This window comes from Ranitomeya imitator, chromosome 6 (genome assembly GCF_032444005.1).
Source record: "Ranitomeya imitator isolate aRanImi1 chromosome 6, aRanImi1.pri, whole genome shotgun sequence".
In the NCBI taxonomy this organism is placed as follows: domain Eukaryota; kingdom Metazoa; phylum Chordata; class Amphibia; order Anura; family Dendrobatidae; genus Ranitomeya; species Ranitomeya imitator.
The window spans coordinates 242,709,393-242,726,570 of record NC_091287.1 but is presented as its reverse complement, the minus strand read 5'-3'; the positions used below and the strand labels follow the sequence as shown (position 1 = coordinate 242,726,570).

Below are 17,178 nucleotides of genomic sequence, written 5' to 3'. Positions count from 1 at the left end.
CAAGGGTTAAATGTGTTTGATCCTCATGTACTGTATGTCATAAAGGTACAATACCCAATGGGGCTGCAGTTAGCTGGGACAAGGTTAACTGTGGTGGTCAGCCCAGTTTGGGAGGGGTAACTGAGTATTGGTGGCAAGTGCAGGAAGTGACTGGGGCAGTCAGTGTGTGTACAGCAGTGAGTGAACTATCAGGCCTGGAATGCTAGAGACAGCGTGAGGCTAATACTCGAGGAAAATACCCTTCCGTGTGATTCCATCTAATGGGCCGAGGCAACCTCGAGATGGATGTCAAGGGCCAGAGGCACACTCAGCTTGTGAAGCTACAGAGAAAGATGGACTCGAACTACATTGTGCAGAAGGTATTGCAATCCGGATATACTGCAAGAGGTGAAAAAGATTCCCTAGGGCTAGGAAAGCAAGTGAGAGGGACATGCCACCTATACTGAGAACCACCCTGGCTGAAGTTATGTACTGTTCCTGAAGGAGAGATCACATCACACGAGGCCTTATCCTTCACATCTGCCTGTAAATACTGTACTTTCTGCCATGCACAAAGTAAAAGTTTGGTTTATATAAAACTTGTGTTCCTTGGAATGATTGCTGCTCTGGTCCCAGAAGATTCATTACTGGAGTCAAACAGGCCTGCAGGCCAGAAATAAGTGCGAAGCACCACATACACAGCGGCACACCAGGACTGGGACACACCTTGTCTGTAGAATGCCAGAGCGAGTGGGGACAAAAGCTCGCCCATGACTACCTCGCTTGGGCATCTTATATTCTGATTGACAGCCGACTCCCCCAGTTAGGCAGAAGGGATCCAGCTGTCAATCAGAATGGCGCTGGAAGTACCGCCCTGTTGACAGAGTGGAGTGGAAAAGAAACCACCATTTTGTAGAAGTGACATCAGCGGAAGCTTCAGAACGGCGCCATGCACAACCGGCACACATTTTTTGTTTTTATACATTCCCAGACACCACATTTTAAGCATTTGGTCAGTATTTCACATCAGTTTTTGTAAGCCAAAACTAGGACTGGGTGAAAAATGCAGAATTGGTGATGTGTTTCTTGTCACGTAACATAGTAACATAGTAACATAGTTAGTAAGGCCGAAAAAAGACATTTGTCCATCCAGTTCAGCCTATATTCCATCATAATAAATCCCCAGATCTACGTCCTTCTACAGAACCTAATAATTGTATGTTACAATATTGTTCTGCTCCAGGAAGACATCCAGGCCTCTCTTGAAGCCCTCGACTGAGTTCGCCATCACCACCTCCTCAGGCAAGCAATTCCAGATTCTCACTGCCCTAACAGTAAAGAATCCTCTTCTATGTTGGTGGAAAAACCTTCTCTCCTCCAGACGCAAAGAATGCCCCCTTGTGCCCATCACCTTCCTTGGTATAAACAGATCCTCAGCGAGATATTTGTATTGTCCCCTTATATACTTATACATGGTTATTAGATCGCCCCTCAGTCGTCTTTTTTCTAGACTAAATAATCCTAATTTCGCTAATCTATCTGGGTATTGTAGTTCTCCCATCCCCTTTATTAATTTTGTTGCCCTCCTTGGTACTCTCTCTAGTTCCATTACATCCTTCCTGAGCACCGGTGCCCAAAACTGGACACAGTACTCCATGTGCGGTCTAACTAGGGATTTGTACAGAGGCAGTATAATGCTCTCATCATGTGTATCCAGACCTCTTTTAATGCACCCCATGATCCTGTATATATCCTAATATATAACGACCCCACAGTCGGTCAGCGGACGGTACGACACACATACAATGGGATAGTATAGGGGAGAGGAAGGCCCTACTGATAGGGAAATGGGGGATGGTCACCACCTGAGCTCAAACCTGAGCCTGTCCCTGCACTCCCCTAAAGTCCTAAGTGGGTCAATCCCCCCACCGCCGTCAGGAACCTCGTCCCTCGCTGTCACCTAGAACTGCTCTGACTAGTTCACTGGCCGACAAGGGGCACTAGCCTCACCACTGCAGATAGTACCACACAGGGGACAGTGACAAACATGAAAGGGAGAAGGAATAAATACAACACTTAGCTTCCAGACACTGCTGCCAAGCTCCACACCACAGATGACACAGAAACAGGACTCCAAACACCAGAAGTAGCTAACACTAGAGAGCTGCAATTGCACGGCTGGTCTCCAAAGAGAAACTTTATCGCCAACAGCTTATGCATTAGGTGACCATTTCAAGGATGGTGGGAGTGGTCACCACCCACATCAGCTGACCCAGCAACTCTGCAGTTACAACAGATTGTCAGCAAGAGAAACTGATATTAACTCCTGCTGGTCCTGAAAGGAAAAAAGCTACATTTAAAACAGAGTGAAACCAGAGCTGCCACGAATCCAAAAATGGATTGTGATATTTCTATTACACTTTTCTTTTGATTGTTTCACTCCTGGTTTTTGCTTACACATACTGATGTAAAATACTGACCAAATGCTGTGCATGTGAACATGGACAAATGCTGAGATTCATCCTGTTAGGGCCCACTCACATGAGCGCATAAAAAATGGTCCCATTCTCATTTTTTTTCTCACTTGTCATCCGTTTGCTGTCTATATGCAGTCCTTTTTTTTCACTCAGCAGCTATTAATCTTTTACAGGACCATTTACAGTTTCATATGCTACAGAATTGTAATATATCCTTACAAATCGGATGCCATACTCATGGTCTGCATGGCATCTGATTTTTTTCTCGCACTCAGCCGAATACAAAGTAAAATTGCAGCATGCTGTGATTTTTTTCACAGATAGATTCTATCAGTGGAGAAAATTGACCATCTGCACAACTTAAATGAAAAACATTGGTCAGTGTTTTAGCCAATAAAAAAAATTGGAACCTTCAGCTAATCAGCCGCTACAGCATTCGGGTTACTAATGGTCTGTGACATCACCACTCCGAGGCAATCAGAGACCATTGGAGTGGCTGTGCTGGAGCAGGGATTGCAGTGCAATGATAAGCATGCCGTCTTTTATTGTTTGCACCCCTTGGCAGTCCACAGGGAAATGTCACAACAGAACAGAGAACGCCTTTAAAATTCCCTAGTAATTTTTAAGTACATTTTTAAGACATTGTTTAGAGTCCAATACAATACATTTTAATCAGTAAAGTATATATGAGTTCTAATTATTAACCAAAATATATATTTTTTACCTGTTCCTGGAGGTCCTTGAATGATAGAAAGCTCGCTTGTTAGAGCCATTTGAAATGCCTTGAACTGAGATTGGTCAAGCTGTAGTTCCTCTTTGGTTGGCCAAGTACTGGAATCAAGGACATTGAATTGATTTCTTAAAAACGTGTTCAATAACGGAGTATTTAATGGAGGTTCAGGGACTCCAGAATTATGATACTGTTGTATTGTGGAATTGTCAGATTTGATTAACTTCTCTAAGGTGTAACCAGCAGGATTCCGAGAGACATATAAAGGTGGGGACATTGCTGTGTTGCAGAAAACAATGTAATTCTGGAATGGAATTTCACTCGCCACCATTTCCTTCAAACCTTCCAACACATGACGATATGCTTCAAAGTAGGTTGTGGCTTCAACCATGAGAAATTTATCATCTACTGCATATTGTGCCAGCTGCTGCCGACTTTCTTCTGTAAAGATCAGGGCTATGACTCCATTTTGGAGATCGGAAACATTCCTGTCTGCCACAGTGGCAAAGAGCATATTTTTGAAATTGTCATTAGAAAGGCAAACAAGAGATCCATAGAGAAGACGCTTTGAGATTTCCCATCGAACATGTTTCAGGTTTTTGGTACTGAAATGGACCTCGTGAACTATTCCAGCACGAGTGCATAATGGAGAAAAGATCTTAGCATCAAAATAAATTCTAATATCATCAATTTTTGCTTTATTGAGATCCTTTTCTTGCAGTGTAACAAGTCCTGAAATTCCATCTCTTAGAGGGCGAATGAAATCTTCTCGCATTAGGCGGAAATGTGTATCTAGGTAAGACCTAGCATCAGCATAGGATCCATCAATGATGTTTGGTCTCATTGAAGGCTTTTGAGACAAACAGATGTCTTCATAGGTTGGATAAATTGATAGCTGTCTAAAGTCACTTTCTATGCTTTCCTTGTTTCCTACAATGTAGATGTAATTGTCTGATTTCAAAGTTCCTTCCCCCTTTTTTTCTTGCAAATGTTGAAGGAACTTATCCAGATCCATCAATTTCTTCTTATTTTCTGTAGGCACGGTGTTCCCATTACCTTCCATGTCGAGGAATGCATTTTGAACAAGGGTCTTAATTATAGTAACTTCCATGAATGAACTGGATGGAAAGATACTTGCCAATTCCATGGCCAAAGTAATAATATGTTCAAAAAATAAAAATGTTCTGTGCTGCTGTGTGATCGCTTTATAACTCTGCAACATGTGAAAAGGAAGAACTTGCTTCAGGAAAACAGATCCTTGGACTTGACCTAGGATATATATTACATTTTGCTGGTTTGTTGTGCTTGTGATAATTTTATTTAAAATATTCAAGAAACCTTCAGCTATTTGAAAATCTATTGTATTTTCATTAACAAATTCCTTTAGTCCACTTCTCGGAGCAGCCAGTTTCATTATGATTTCAGATGGTTCCAATATTGTTAATTTGGAAATTGCTTCTAAATCTATTTTTTTATCCTTGACAGTTTTTTGGCTTATGGGCATGTCATTCAGGTTGCTTCTATTATTCTCTGTTTTGGACTCCATGGATAACTCTGACAGGTTTTGCACACTTTTTGCTCTCACGGAAAATCCAGTTTGATTTGTCTGGAAGGCATTAAATGTATCTGACACTAAAAAGAGAGGCAAAACAAGAAAATATAATTTAATAGTTTATTAAAAGGAACCTGACAGATTCCTTATGCTGCCACTGGGTAGCAAAAGACAAAAGAATTTTAACAGTAAGCCACTGAAAGGTTAATGAGTTGCAGATTTAGAGCATTTATTAATCTCAGTAGTGCAAAGCCAGCAAAGTGCCTGCTGTGAGGCAAGGAGTATGCTGTATTCATAAGCAGTGAACTAATCCTCTAGCCACAGATGTTTCCCTGTTAGGCTAGTTTCACACTAGCGTTTCCCTGATCTGCGGCGGGCTGCGGACTTCCTCCGTGAAGCCCCGCCCTCAGCCGCACCTCCGCTGCTAGCTCCGCCTACATCTGCATGCGGCCCGCATGCGGCCTGCGTACCTATATTTAACATTAGGTATGCAGGTCGTGCGGCTGTATGCGGATTGTGCCGCATGCGTCGCTTTGACGATGCGGAAAAAAAAAATGCTACAGGCTGCGTCTACGCTGGTCGCCACATCGTCAAAATGACGCATGCGGCACCATCCGCATACAGCCGCACGACCTTTGTACCTAATGTTAAATATAGGTACGCAGGCCGCATGTGGGCCGCATGCAGAAGTAGGCGGAGCTAGCGGCGGAGGTGCGGTCGAGGGCGGGGCTTCACGGAGGAAGTCCGCAGCCCGCCGCAGATCAGGGAAACGCGAATGTCAAACCGGCCTTACATTCACAGAGAGAAACTGCAATTATCAGCTGCAGGGGCGTCCAGACCACAGCTCCTTGCCTCACAATAGGCTTCTTACTGCAAAGATAAATATGTGAGATTGTAAAATCTGCTACATCACAACACTAAATTGGTTGTTCCAGGATCAAAATATTGATGGTCTTAGGATAGCCGAGCCTTACTAAATTGGTGCCCAACTTTTGGCAACACCATTGATAAGCTGATAAGGAGCAGCAGTTTTCGTGTGATCGCCTCAGCCTCTTTAATGTTTGCAGAGCTTTTTTTTGCTCCATGCCATCTAATTACTAGCGTATTGCAGCACAGTCCTATTTACTACAATGAAAATAAAACACCCACGAATATGATACTGATGACCTATCTTAAACATATGCCATCAATATTATGTTATAAAAAAAAATCTGTAAGCTAATATCAGTGTGTCCATGACTACTGTATGGAAGCTGACAGATGAACATGAGCAATTAGTCATAAATATGCATTGCACATTCTTGTCTACATTTGCAAGTTACTTAGAAAACGAGAGTTGATGCTGTCCAAAACAATTAGACACATATGTGTAAATACTGCTCAAAATGACAGCCTTGTCTTAGTAAGTCAACAACTAAGCGCAATGTTACATAATCCCAAACAACTTTACTTGTTCTACGCTAAAACTTTCCCTCCATTTTTAGTGCTGTTATTCTAATAAATTAATAATTCTGAGTAACTCCAACTACAATGCCAACTGCAACATTTCTTTTTATCAATTATTTCACTTGGCATTCATAAAATATTATTTCAATTCAAACACGTAGCAGAAAAAGTTTCTGAATGTACACAAAAAGGTACCTTTCATCTCGGTGCTAAAAAATGCTGACAAATTTTGGCTACCATATCTCAGAGGACTTTTGTGACAATATGATAGACACCCCGGTGTACCATAGTGCAGCTGCTGGCTTCCATGGCCAAATGCCTGAACAGTTGTGTAATTTTGCTGCGTCCTATCTCTGTAGGCTCCTTGAGCTGCACCTGGAAGATACAATATATTAAAATATCATACAAGGTCTTATTACAAAGAAAACATACATCCATTTTTTAGTTTGTATTCATTATCTATCCAGTAGAAAAGTAGGACAGTAAATTACTCATTTTCATGTACACAAGAATTACCAGGCCTGTATAAATGTAACTCACTCAGCTAGTATGACTACTGTAGTCTTCCTTTGGACTGCAGCTATAGCTTACTACAAACATGTTTACTGTAGCCCAAGCCCAAAATATACAGTTAGGGCCAGAAATATTTGGACAGTGACACAAGTTTTGTTATTTTAGCTGTTTACAAAAACATGTTCAGAAATACAATTATATATATAATATGGGCTGAAAGTGCACACTCCCAGCTGCAATATGATAGTTTCCACATCCAAATCGGAGAAAGGGTTTAGGAATCATAGCTCTGTAATGCATAGCGTCCTCTTTTTCAAGGGACCAAAAGTAATTGGACAATGGACTCTAAGGGCTGCAATTAACTCTGAAGGCGTCTCCCTCGTTAACCTGTAATCAGTGAAGTAGTTAAAAGGTCAGGGGTGGATTCCAGGTGTGTGGTTTTGCATTTGGAAGCTGTTGCTGTGAGCAGACAACATGCGGTCAAAGGAACTCTCAATTGAGGTGAAGCAGAACATCCTGAGGCTGAAAAAAAAGAAAAAATCCATCAGAGAGATAGCAGACATGCTTGGAGTAGCAAAATCAACAGTTGGGTACATTCTGAGAAAAAAGGAATTGACTGGTGAGCTTGGGAACTCAAAAAGGCCTGGGCGTCCACGGATGACAACAGTGGTGGATGATCGCCGCATACTTAATTTGGTGAAGAAGAACCCGTTCACAACATCAACTGAAGTCCAGAACACTCTCAGTGAAGTAGGTGTTAGGGGTCGAGTTCCTGCCTCTGCACAGGGGGAATCTCGGGCCATCTCCGCTGCGGTCTCCCATTCTTCTCCTGCCGCAGTGGAGCCTGCTCAGCGGAGACGTCGATCCCAGCGTCTCGCTCAGTCTGACTCTGTGCTAAGAGTTATTGCTGCGTTTCCTGCTTCTGCCATTGAAGTCAGTGCTGGGCAGCGGCGAGCGGACGCTTCTGGGGCTAAGTCCTGCTTTTCACATTCTGAGCATGCCCAGAGTAAGGTCTCTCAGTGAAGATCGAGGGTCACATGATCAGATACTGCAGCTAAGGTCCTTGTAGCTGCTAGGACTAAATCCTGCTTTGCACTCTGAGCATGCCCAGGGCGAGATCTCTCAGTGGAGATCTAGGGTCACATGCTCAGGTGCTGCAGCACTCCATTGGTCCTTCTTTGAAAGGTCCTAAACATGCTGCAACTATTTAAGGCTCGCATGGCCGCACGGCCATGCGCTAGTATCAAGTCATATGTGCTTTGCGCCAGTGTGGTTATGCATAAGTGTGTTCAGGGACCCGGCTGAAATAAGCCCCTAGAATACCGGCACCTCCGGTGAGGAGATTGTATGAGAGTGTTCAGGGACCCGGCTGAAATAAGCCCCTAGAATACCGGCTTCTCCAGTGAGGAGATTGCATGTTGCTTAACCACAGACTGCTATCAGCTTGGCAGTAAGCTTGTGCTCCTGTGAGGCTAACAGGGCGCAGTGCTTTCCTCTCGCGGCTGCTCTGTGAGGTAACAGAGCTAGTCTATACTGCCATATTGTGCCACCATTCACTAGCAGCAGGTTCTTCCTGTACGGTGGACCCCGGGCTGCGAACGCACCATTTATAATAAATATCTATTTCTACTCGGTGCGTTCCGCTAGCCCTAACATAATACTAGCGCCAGGGTCTGGTTAGTAAATGGCGAACGGTCAGCGTCTACAGCGGTACGTCCAGCAGTTGGAGGGTAGGTTGGCGGCTCTAGAGCGTGCAACCTCAGCTGTGGACGTTACTGCTGTCGGTGTTCAGGCTGCAAGTGCAGCTGCAGCCAGTTTGTCCGCTGCCACCCCTGCTCTGACCTTATCCCGTCTCCCGCTTCCAGACAAGTTTGCTGGTGACAGTAAGCTATGTCGGGGATTCGTGAGCCAGTGCTCCATACATCTCGAGCTGCTGGCTGCACGTTTTCCTACGGAACGGGCGAGGGTGGGATTCATTTTGTCTCTTTTGTCGGGCAGGGCGTTGGAGTGGGCAAGGCCGCTTTGGGAACGTGGTGATCGTGTGGTACAGAGTGCTCCTATCTTCCTGGACGCTCTGAGGCAGGTCTTTTTGGGACCCCGTGTCACCCATGATACCGCGCTCCAATTGTTGGCAATTACTCAGGCTTCGTCCATGGTCAGCCAGTTCGCCATCCTATTCCGGACTCTAGCTTCTGAGCTGGAATGGCCGGATAAAGTCCTTATTCCGGTGTTCTGGAAAGGACTGGCAGATCATGTAAAGGACGCCTTCGCCACACTGGAGGAGCTTATTACTATAGCTACCCGCATCGATCTCCGTTTTAACGAGCGGAGGTTGGAGCGGACCCAGTGTAGGCAGAGGTTTCGGCTGGCTCCCACCTTTGCCAAACCTCTAGAATCTCCTGTTATGGCGTCCGACTCCCATGAGGCCATGGAGGTTTCTCGAGCGGGACCTAGGTCTCAGACCGCTCGAGTACCTGTGGTGTGTAAAAATTGCCAGGAACCTGGACATTACGCTAATAAATGTCCACGGCGGTCGGGATAACGATCGCGTCTAGTGACCATTGGAGGAGGTTCACTGGACACAGCGGCATTTTCCTCCAAATTGTCCTTTAAAGGGACAATCCTGTTAGGCACATCCACTCTCACAGTAGAGCTTTGTGTGGATTCAGGAGCAGAAGGAAATTTTATGTCTTCTGCTTTTGCTCTGCGCCACGCAATACCTCTGGTTATGCTTGCCAAACCAGTAACCGTTAGAGTGGTGAATGGGTCGACACTTCCGTTACAGATCACACATCAGACTGTCCCTTTCACGTTAGCCATGTCCCCATCCCACCAGGAGATTATTTTCCTTCTTGTCCTTCCCGAGGGAATGGATGAGATTCTGCTGGGAATACCCTGGCTCCGTTTCCACTCCCCACATATTGAGTGGACCTCTGGGAGGATATTGGGTTGGAGTGAATCCTGTAAGGGCAGATGTGTGAAAGAGTGCGTTCAGGTTTCCACCACTGAGATACCCGCAGATCTCTCTACTCTCCCCAAATACTATTGGTCTTATGCAGACGTCTTCTCCAAAAAGGCCGCGGAGACGCTTCCGCCTCACCGTCCCTATGACTGTCCTATAGATCTCTTGCCTGGAGCAGAACCTCCTCGGGGACGTGTCTATCCCCTCTCTCTCCCGGAAACGGAGGCTATGTCCCAATACATCCAGGAGAATTTGGCAAGAGGGTTTATTAGGAAGTCAGTCTCACCAGCAGGGGCAGGGTTCTTCTTCGTACAGAAGAAGAATGGAGAATTGCATCCTTGCATAGACTACAGGGGTCTTAACGCCATCACTGTTAAGAATAAGTACCCGCTGCCCCTGATTTCTGATCTTTTTGATAGGCTAAGGTATTTACCAAATTAGACCTGCGGGGAGCTTATAACCTGATTCGCATCCGTGAGGGGGACGAATGGAAGACGGCGTTTAACACCAGAGATGGGCACTATGAGTATCTGGTGATGCCCTTCGGGCTCTGTAATGCCCCAGCCGTTTTCCAAGACTTTGTCAATGACATCTTCCGGGATATGCTTTCCACCTCGGTCGTAGTCTATCTGGATGATATTCTCATCTTCTCTCCAGATATTGACTCCCACCGGAGAGATGTTGGCAGAGTCTTTGACCTCTTATGGGCAAACTCTCTTTACGCAAAGTTGGAGAAGTGTGTGTTTGAGCAGGAGTCTTTACCTTTCCTGGGCTATATCATCTCTGCCCAGGGATTGGCTATGGATCCTGCCAAACTACAGGCTGTGATGGACTGGCAAGAACCCCATTCACTTAAAGCGGTGCAGCGCTTTATGGGGTTCATTAATTATTACCGCCAGTTCATTCCCCATTTCTCAACTTTCGTAGCTCCCTTGGTAGCCCTCACCAAGAAGGGAGCAAATCCCAAAGTGTGGTCTGAAGAGGTCTCCAGGGCCTTTTCTTCTACTAAGTCTCATTTTGCTAGCGCTCCCATCCTACATCGTCCCGATGTCGATAAGCCGTTTATAATGGAGGTGGATGCCTCTTCCGTTGGTGCTGGAGCAGTCCTCTTCCAAAAGGATGCTCAAGGTCGGAAGCATCCGTGCTTCTTCTTCTCCAAGACCTTCACACCAGCGGAGAGGAATTATTCCATCGGGGACAGGGAGTTGCTAGCGATGAAATTGGCTTTCTCAGAGTGGAGACATCTCTTGGAGGGGGCTCGTTTTCCCTTTCAAGTTTTTACAGACCACAAAAATTTGCTATATTTGCAAACAGCCCAGCGGCTAAATTCTCGCCAGGCCAGATGGTCCTTATTCTTCTCCCGATTCCACTTCAACCTCCATTATCTCGCTGGGGAGAAGAACATTCGAGCTGATGCTCTTTCTCGCTCTGTTGTGTCATCGGAGGAGGAGGAAGGAGAGCCTCGGCTTATTGTTCCTTCTGAGAGCTTGAGAACCGTGGCTTCGGTGTCGCTTGAGTCTGTGCCTCCGGGCAAGACTTTTGTGCCCATAAATTTACGACCGGAGGTTCTCTCTTGGGCTCATTCCTCCAGGGTGGGTGGACACTTTGGGACAAAAAGGACATCTGAGCTGCTGGCGAGGACGTACTGGTGGCCGCATATGCTCCGAGATGTCAGAGATTACGTTCTGGCGTGTGTCTCATGCGCCAAAAATAAGTCTCCTCGACAGCGGCCGTCTGGGTTACTCTATCCCTTGCCGGTGGCAGACAGGCCCTGGGAGATGGTCGGGATGGACTTTGTAGTGGGTTTGCCCAAGTCTCGCGGCTGTACAGTCATTTGGGTTATTATCGATCATTTCTCGAAAATGGTGAATTTGGTGCCGCTCCCACGGTTACCTTCTGCACGGGCCTTGGCAGCGTTGTTCATAAGACACATCTTCCGCCTACACGGCATGCCAGACAAAATTGTCAGTGACTGGGGTCCCCAGTTTGCATCTCGGTTCTGGAGAGAGCTTTGTCGTCTTCTCAGCATTGAGTTAAACCTCTCTTCCGCATATCATCCCGAGACGAATGGGTTGGTAGAGAGGGCCAATCAGACTCTGGTCACATATCTACGACATTTTGTTTCTGCCAGGCAGGATGACTGGGCATCTTTATTACCATGGGCAGAGTTCGCCCTTAATAACGCTGTAGCCGACTCCACCGGTCAGACTCCTTTCCTCCTTAATTACGGCCAGCATCCGCGGGTTCCTGTGCCTATGCCCGTGTCCTCTGCTGACTCCAGGGTGGCAGACTGGGCAGTGGAGGCACGGGACATTTGGGACCGCACTCAAGATGCCATTCGGGCCTCGAAGGAGAGAATGAGGTCCTCCGCCGATGCACATCGGCGCCCTGCCCCGACCTTTGCTCCTGGCGATTTAGTGTGGCTCTCCGCCCGTAACATCAGGCTGCGTGTAGAGTCCACTAAGTTTGCACCTCGCCACTTGGGTCCCTTCAAGGTCCTCGAACAGGTTAATCCTGTGGTCTACCGTCTGGCTCTTCCTCCACGCTTGGGTATCACCGACACCTTTCACGTGTCCCTCTTGAAACCCGTATACATGTCTCGGTTTTCTGAGTCATCTGCCGAGACATCGGGTTCGTCTACGGACGATTTCGAGGTGAACGCTATTTTGGGGTGCAAGGTGGTACGTGGCAAAAAATTTTATTTGGTGGACTGGAAGGGTTACGGCCCTGAGGATAGGTCCTGGGAGCCTGCTGAGCACATTCGAGCTCCGCAGCTTATTGCTGCCTTCGAACGTAGCGAGGCCCAAGGAGGGGGGGCTCTAGGAGGGGGGGTAATGTTAGGGGTCGAGTTCCTGCCTCTGCACAGGGGGAATCTCGGGCCATCTCCGCTGCGGTCTCCCATTCTTCTCCTGCCGCAGTGGAGCCTGCTCAGCGGAGACGTCGATCCCAGCGTCTCGCTCAGTCTGACTCTGTGCTAAGAGTTACTGCTGCGTTTCCTGCTTCTGCCATTGAAGTCAGTGCTGGGCAGCGGCGAGCGGACGCTTCTGGGGCTAAGTCCTGCTTTTCACATTTTGAGCATGCCCAGAGTAAGGTCTCTCAGTGGAGATCGAGGGTCACATGATCAGATACTGCAGCTAAGGTCCTTGTAGCTGCTAGGACTAAATCCTGCTTTGCACTCTGAGCATGCCCAGGGCGAGATCTCTCAGTGGAGATCTAGGGTCACATGCTCAGGTGCTGCAGCACTCCATTGGTCCTTCTTTGAAAGGTCCTAAACATGCTGCAACTATTTAAGGCTCGCATGGCCGCACGGCCATGCGCTAGTATCAAGTCATATGTGCTTTGCGCCAGTGTGGTTATGCATAAGTGTGTTCAGGGACCCCGCTGGAATAAGCCCCTAGAATACCGGCACCTCCAGTGAGGAGATTGTATGAGAGTGTTCAGGGACCCGGCTGAAATAAGCCCCTAGAATACCGGCTTCTCCGGTGAGGAGATTGCATGTTGCTTAACCACAGACTGCTATCAGCTTGGCAGTAAGCTTGTGCTCCTGTGAGGCTAACAGGGCGCAGTGCTTTCCTCTCGCGGCTGCTCTGTGAGGTAACAGAGCTAGTCTATACCGCCATATTGTGCCACCATTCACTAGCAGCAGGTTCTTCCTGTACGGTGGACCCCGGGCTGCGAACGCACCATTTATAATAAATATCTATTTCTACTCGGTGCGTTCCGCTAGCCCTAACAGTAGGTGTATCTGTCTCTAAGTCAACAGTAAAGAGAAGACTCCATGACAGTAAATACAAAGGGTTCACATCTAGATGCAAACAATTCATCAATACCAAAAATAGACAGGTCAGAGTTAAATTTGCAGAAAAACACCTCAAGAAGCCAGCTCAGTTCTGGAAAAGTATTCTATGGACAGATGAGACAAAGATCAACCTGTACCAGAATGATGGGAAGAAAAAAGTTTGGAGAAGAAAGGGAACGGCACATGATCCAAGGCACACCACATCCTCTGTAAAACATGGTGGAGGCAACGTGATGGCATGGGCATACATGGCTTTCAATGGCACTGGGTCACTTGTGTTTATTGATGACATAAGAGCAGACAAGAGTAGCCGGATGAATTCTGAAGTGTACCGGGATATACTTTCAGCCCAGATTCAGCCAAATGCTGCAAAGTTGATTGGATGGCGCTTCATAGTACAGATGGACAATGACCCCAAGCATACAGCCAAAGCTACCCAGGAGTTCATGAGTGCCAAAAAGTGGAACATTCTGCAATGGCCAAGTCAATCTCCAGATCTAAACCCAATTGAGCATGCATTTCACTTGCTCAAATCCAGACTTAAGACGGAAAGACCCACAAACAAGCAAGACCTGAAGGCTGCGGCTGTAAAGGCCTGGCAAAGCATTAAGAAGGAGGAAACCCAGCGTTTGGTGATGTCCATGGGTTCCAGACTTAAGGCAGTGATTGCCTCCAAAGGATTTGCAACAAAATATTGAAAATAAAAATATTTTGTTTGGGTTATGTTTATTTGTCCAATTACTTTTGACCTCCTAAAATGTGGAGTGTTTGTAAAGAAATGTGTACAATTCCTACATTTTCTATCAGATATTTTTGTTCAACCCTTCAAATTAAACGTTACAATCTGCACTTGAATTCTGTTGTAGAGGTTTCATTTCAAATCCAATGTGGTGGCATGCAGAGCCCAACTCGCGAAAATTGTGTCACTGTCCAAATATTTCTGGCCCTAACTGTATGCAGTGCTGAACATAAATGAGTACACCCCTTTGAAAAGTAAGATTTTAGTTAATATCTCACTGAACACAAGAACAAGTTCTACAATTTTAACAAGAACGAGTCCCATTGAACATTTTTTTAACCCATAACATAAACGTAAGCTTAACCCCTTACCGGCATCGGACGTACTATACCGTCCGATGCCGGCTCCCCTGCTTTGATGCAGGGCTCCGCGGTGAGCCCGCACCAAAGCCGGGACATGTCAGCTGTTTTGAACAGCTGACATGTGCCCGTAATAGGCGCGGGCAGAATCGCGATCTGCCCGCACCTATTAACTAGTTAAATGCCGCTGTCAAACGCAGACAGCGGCATTTAACTACCGCTTCCGGCCGGGCGGCCGGAAATGACGTCATCGCCGACCCCCGTCACATGTCCGGGGGTCGGCGATGCGTCTCCATTGTAGCCATAGAGGTCCTTGAGACCTCTATGGTTACTGATTGCCCGTCGCTGTGAGCGCCACCCTGTGGTCGGCGCTCACAGCACACGTGCAATTCTGCTACATAGCAGCGATCAGCAGATCGCTGCTATGTAGCAGAGCCGATCGGCTTGTGCCTGCTTCTAGCCTCTCATGGAGGCTATTGAAGCATGGCAAAAGTTAAAAAAAAAAGTTTAAAAAAATGTGAAAAAACATAAAAGTTTAAATCACCCCCCTTTCGCCCCAATCAAAATAAATCAATAAAAAAAATATCAAATCTACGCATATTTGGTATCACCGCGCTCAGAATTGCCCGATCTATCAAATAAAAAAAAGTATTAACCTGATCGCTAAACAGCGTAGCGGGAAAAAAACTCGAAACGCCAGAATTACGTTTTTTTGGTCGCCGCGACATTGCATTAAAATGCAATAACGGGCGATCAAAAGAACGTATCTGCACCGAAATGCTATCATTAAAAACGTCATCTCGGCACGCAAAAAATAAGCCCTCAACCGACCCCAGATCACGAAAAATGGAGACGCTACGAGTATCGGAAAATGGCGCAATTTTTTTTTTTTTTTTTTTAGCAAAGTTTGGAATTTTTTTTCACCACTTAGATATAAAATAACCTAGTCATGTTTGGTGTCTATGAACTCGTAATGACCTGGAGAATCATAATGGCAGGTCATTTTTAGCATTTAGTGAACCTAGCAAAAAAGCCAAACAAAAAACCAATGTGGGATTGCACTTTTTTTGCAATTTCACCGCACTTGGAATTTTTTTCCCGTTTTCTAGTACACGACATGTTAAAACCAATGATGTCGTTCAAAAGTACAACTCGTCCCGCAAAAAATAAGCCCTCACATGGCCAAATTGACGGAAAAATAAAAAAGTTATGGCTCTGGGAAGGAGGGGAGCGAAAAACGAACACGGAAAAACGAAAAATCCCCTGGTCATGAAGGGGTTAATAATATAACTTTCAGAATAAAACCTTCAGTTTTACTCAAATTAGTTGATGCAAAAATAAATACACCCCACAACAAAACCCACTACATCAAGTATTTTATATGACCTCCGTGATTTTTAAAGACAGCACCAAGTCTTCTAGGCATGGAATGAACAAGGTGGCGACATATTGCAACTATCTTTTTCCATTCTTCCATAATGACCTCTTATAGAACTTGGATGCTGGATAATGAGTGATGCTCAGCTGGTTTCTTCACAGTTCTCACATAGGTGTTTTTGTTGGGTTCAGATCAGGAGACATACTTGGCCACTGAATCACTTTCACCCTGATCTCCTTCACAAATGTAGCAGTTGCCCTAGATGTGTATTTTGAATCATTGTCTTGTTGGAAAAGTGCACATCTACCAAGGGCACGGAGTGATGGTAGCATCTTCTTTTTCAATATAACAGTACATCTGTGAATTCATGATATCATCAATGAAACCAAGGCCGGCGTCAGCACCCGGCGTACCCGGGCAAATGCCGGGGCCCTGGCGAGACGGGGGGGGCCCATTTATGGTAGTACACACTGTCACTGTCTACATCGCTGCTGTGTGTGTACAGTGATCAAATCAAATCCCTCATCATCCCCGGCACCCGGCAGCACCTCGGCAGCAGGGGGCAGACAACAGAGCTCTGTCTGAGCCGTTTTGCTGGCGCCTGGCGCTGCGCAGCTGCAATAGCAGCAATACTCACCTCCGCTGGCCCGTCACCAAGGATGCACAATGCAGAGAGAGTCACTACCGGGCGGCGCGGGGTCATCTGTTCTGTTACTTCTGGTCGGCTTGTCATCCTAAGAGCAAGAAGACAGAGCCACCATCCAGGACAAGAGGACAGGTCTAGCAGCGCCAAGCAGGAGAAGACGAGCAGCAGCTGCAGTGAGTGAGGAGGTGCACGGTCGGTGCCCTCTCCTGTGTGTCCACAACGAGGGCGACGGGCCGGTGAAGGCTAGCAGCAGTGACTGTGAGTGAGTGACTCGTCTTCGGTGACGGTCCCCAACCCCAACGCTGCGCATTGCGGGGGCTGGGGGGGAATGAATCGGAATGGGATGCAGGCAGCCTGCTGCTGACTGAGCCTGGGTCTGCTGCGTGACTGACCCTTTTACTTTCCAAATCTGATCTCAGCCAGTGTCACCCATTTTAGGTGTTGCCGCGGTTATATACTACGTCACGGGGCTGTGCTGTGTTGTGTTATATACTGCGTGCGTGGGCTGTGTGTTATTATGACACACATCCCACGCACGCAGTATATAACACACAGCCCACGCATGCAGTATATAACACTGTTATATACTGCGTGCGTG

The 17,178-nt window shown here is 46.5% G+C and overlaps 1 protein-coding gene across 1 annotated transcript in view; it reads right to left on the bottom strand.

Moving 5' to 3' along the window:
* LOC138642404 (NFX1-type zinc finger-containing protein 1-like) overlaps positions 1 to 17,178 on the bottom strand; it is a 418,979-nt gene that overhangs the window by 216,701 nt on the left and 185,100 nt on the right. Inside the window, exons 18-19 of the mRNA XM_069730530.1 lie at positions 6,380 to 6,559; positions 3,181 to 4,818 (exon numbers count right to left, since the gene is read on the bottom strand). Coding sequence (XP_069586631.1) covers positions 3,181 to 4,818; positions 6,380 to 6,559 — 1,818 coding nt within the window. The remainder of the gene's footprint in view (positions 1 to 3,180; positions 4,819 to 6,379; positions 6,560 to 17,178) is intronic.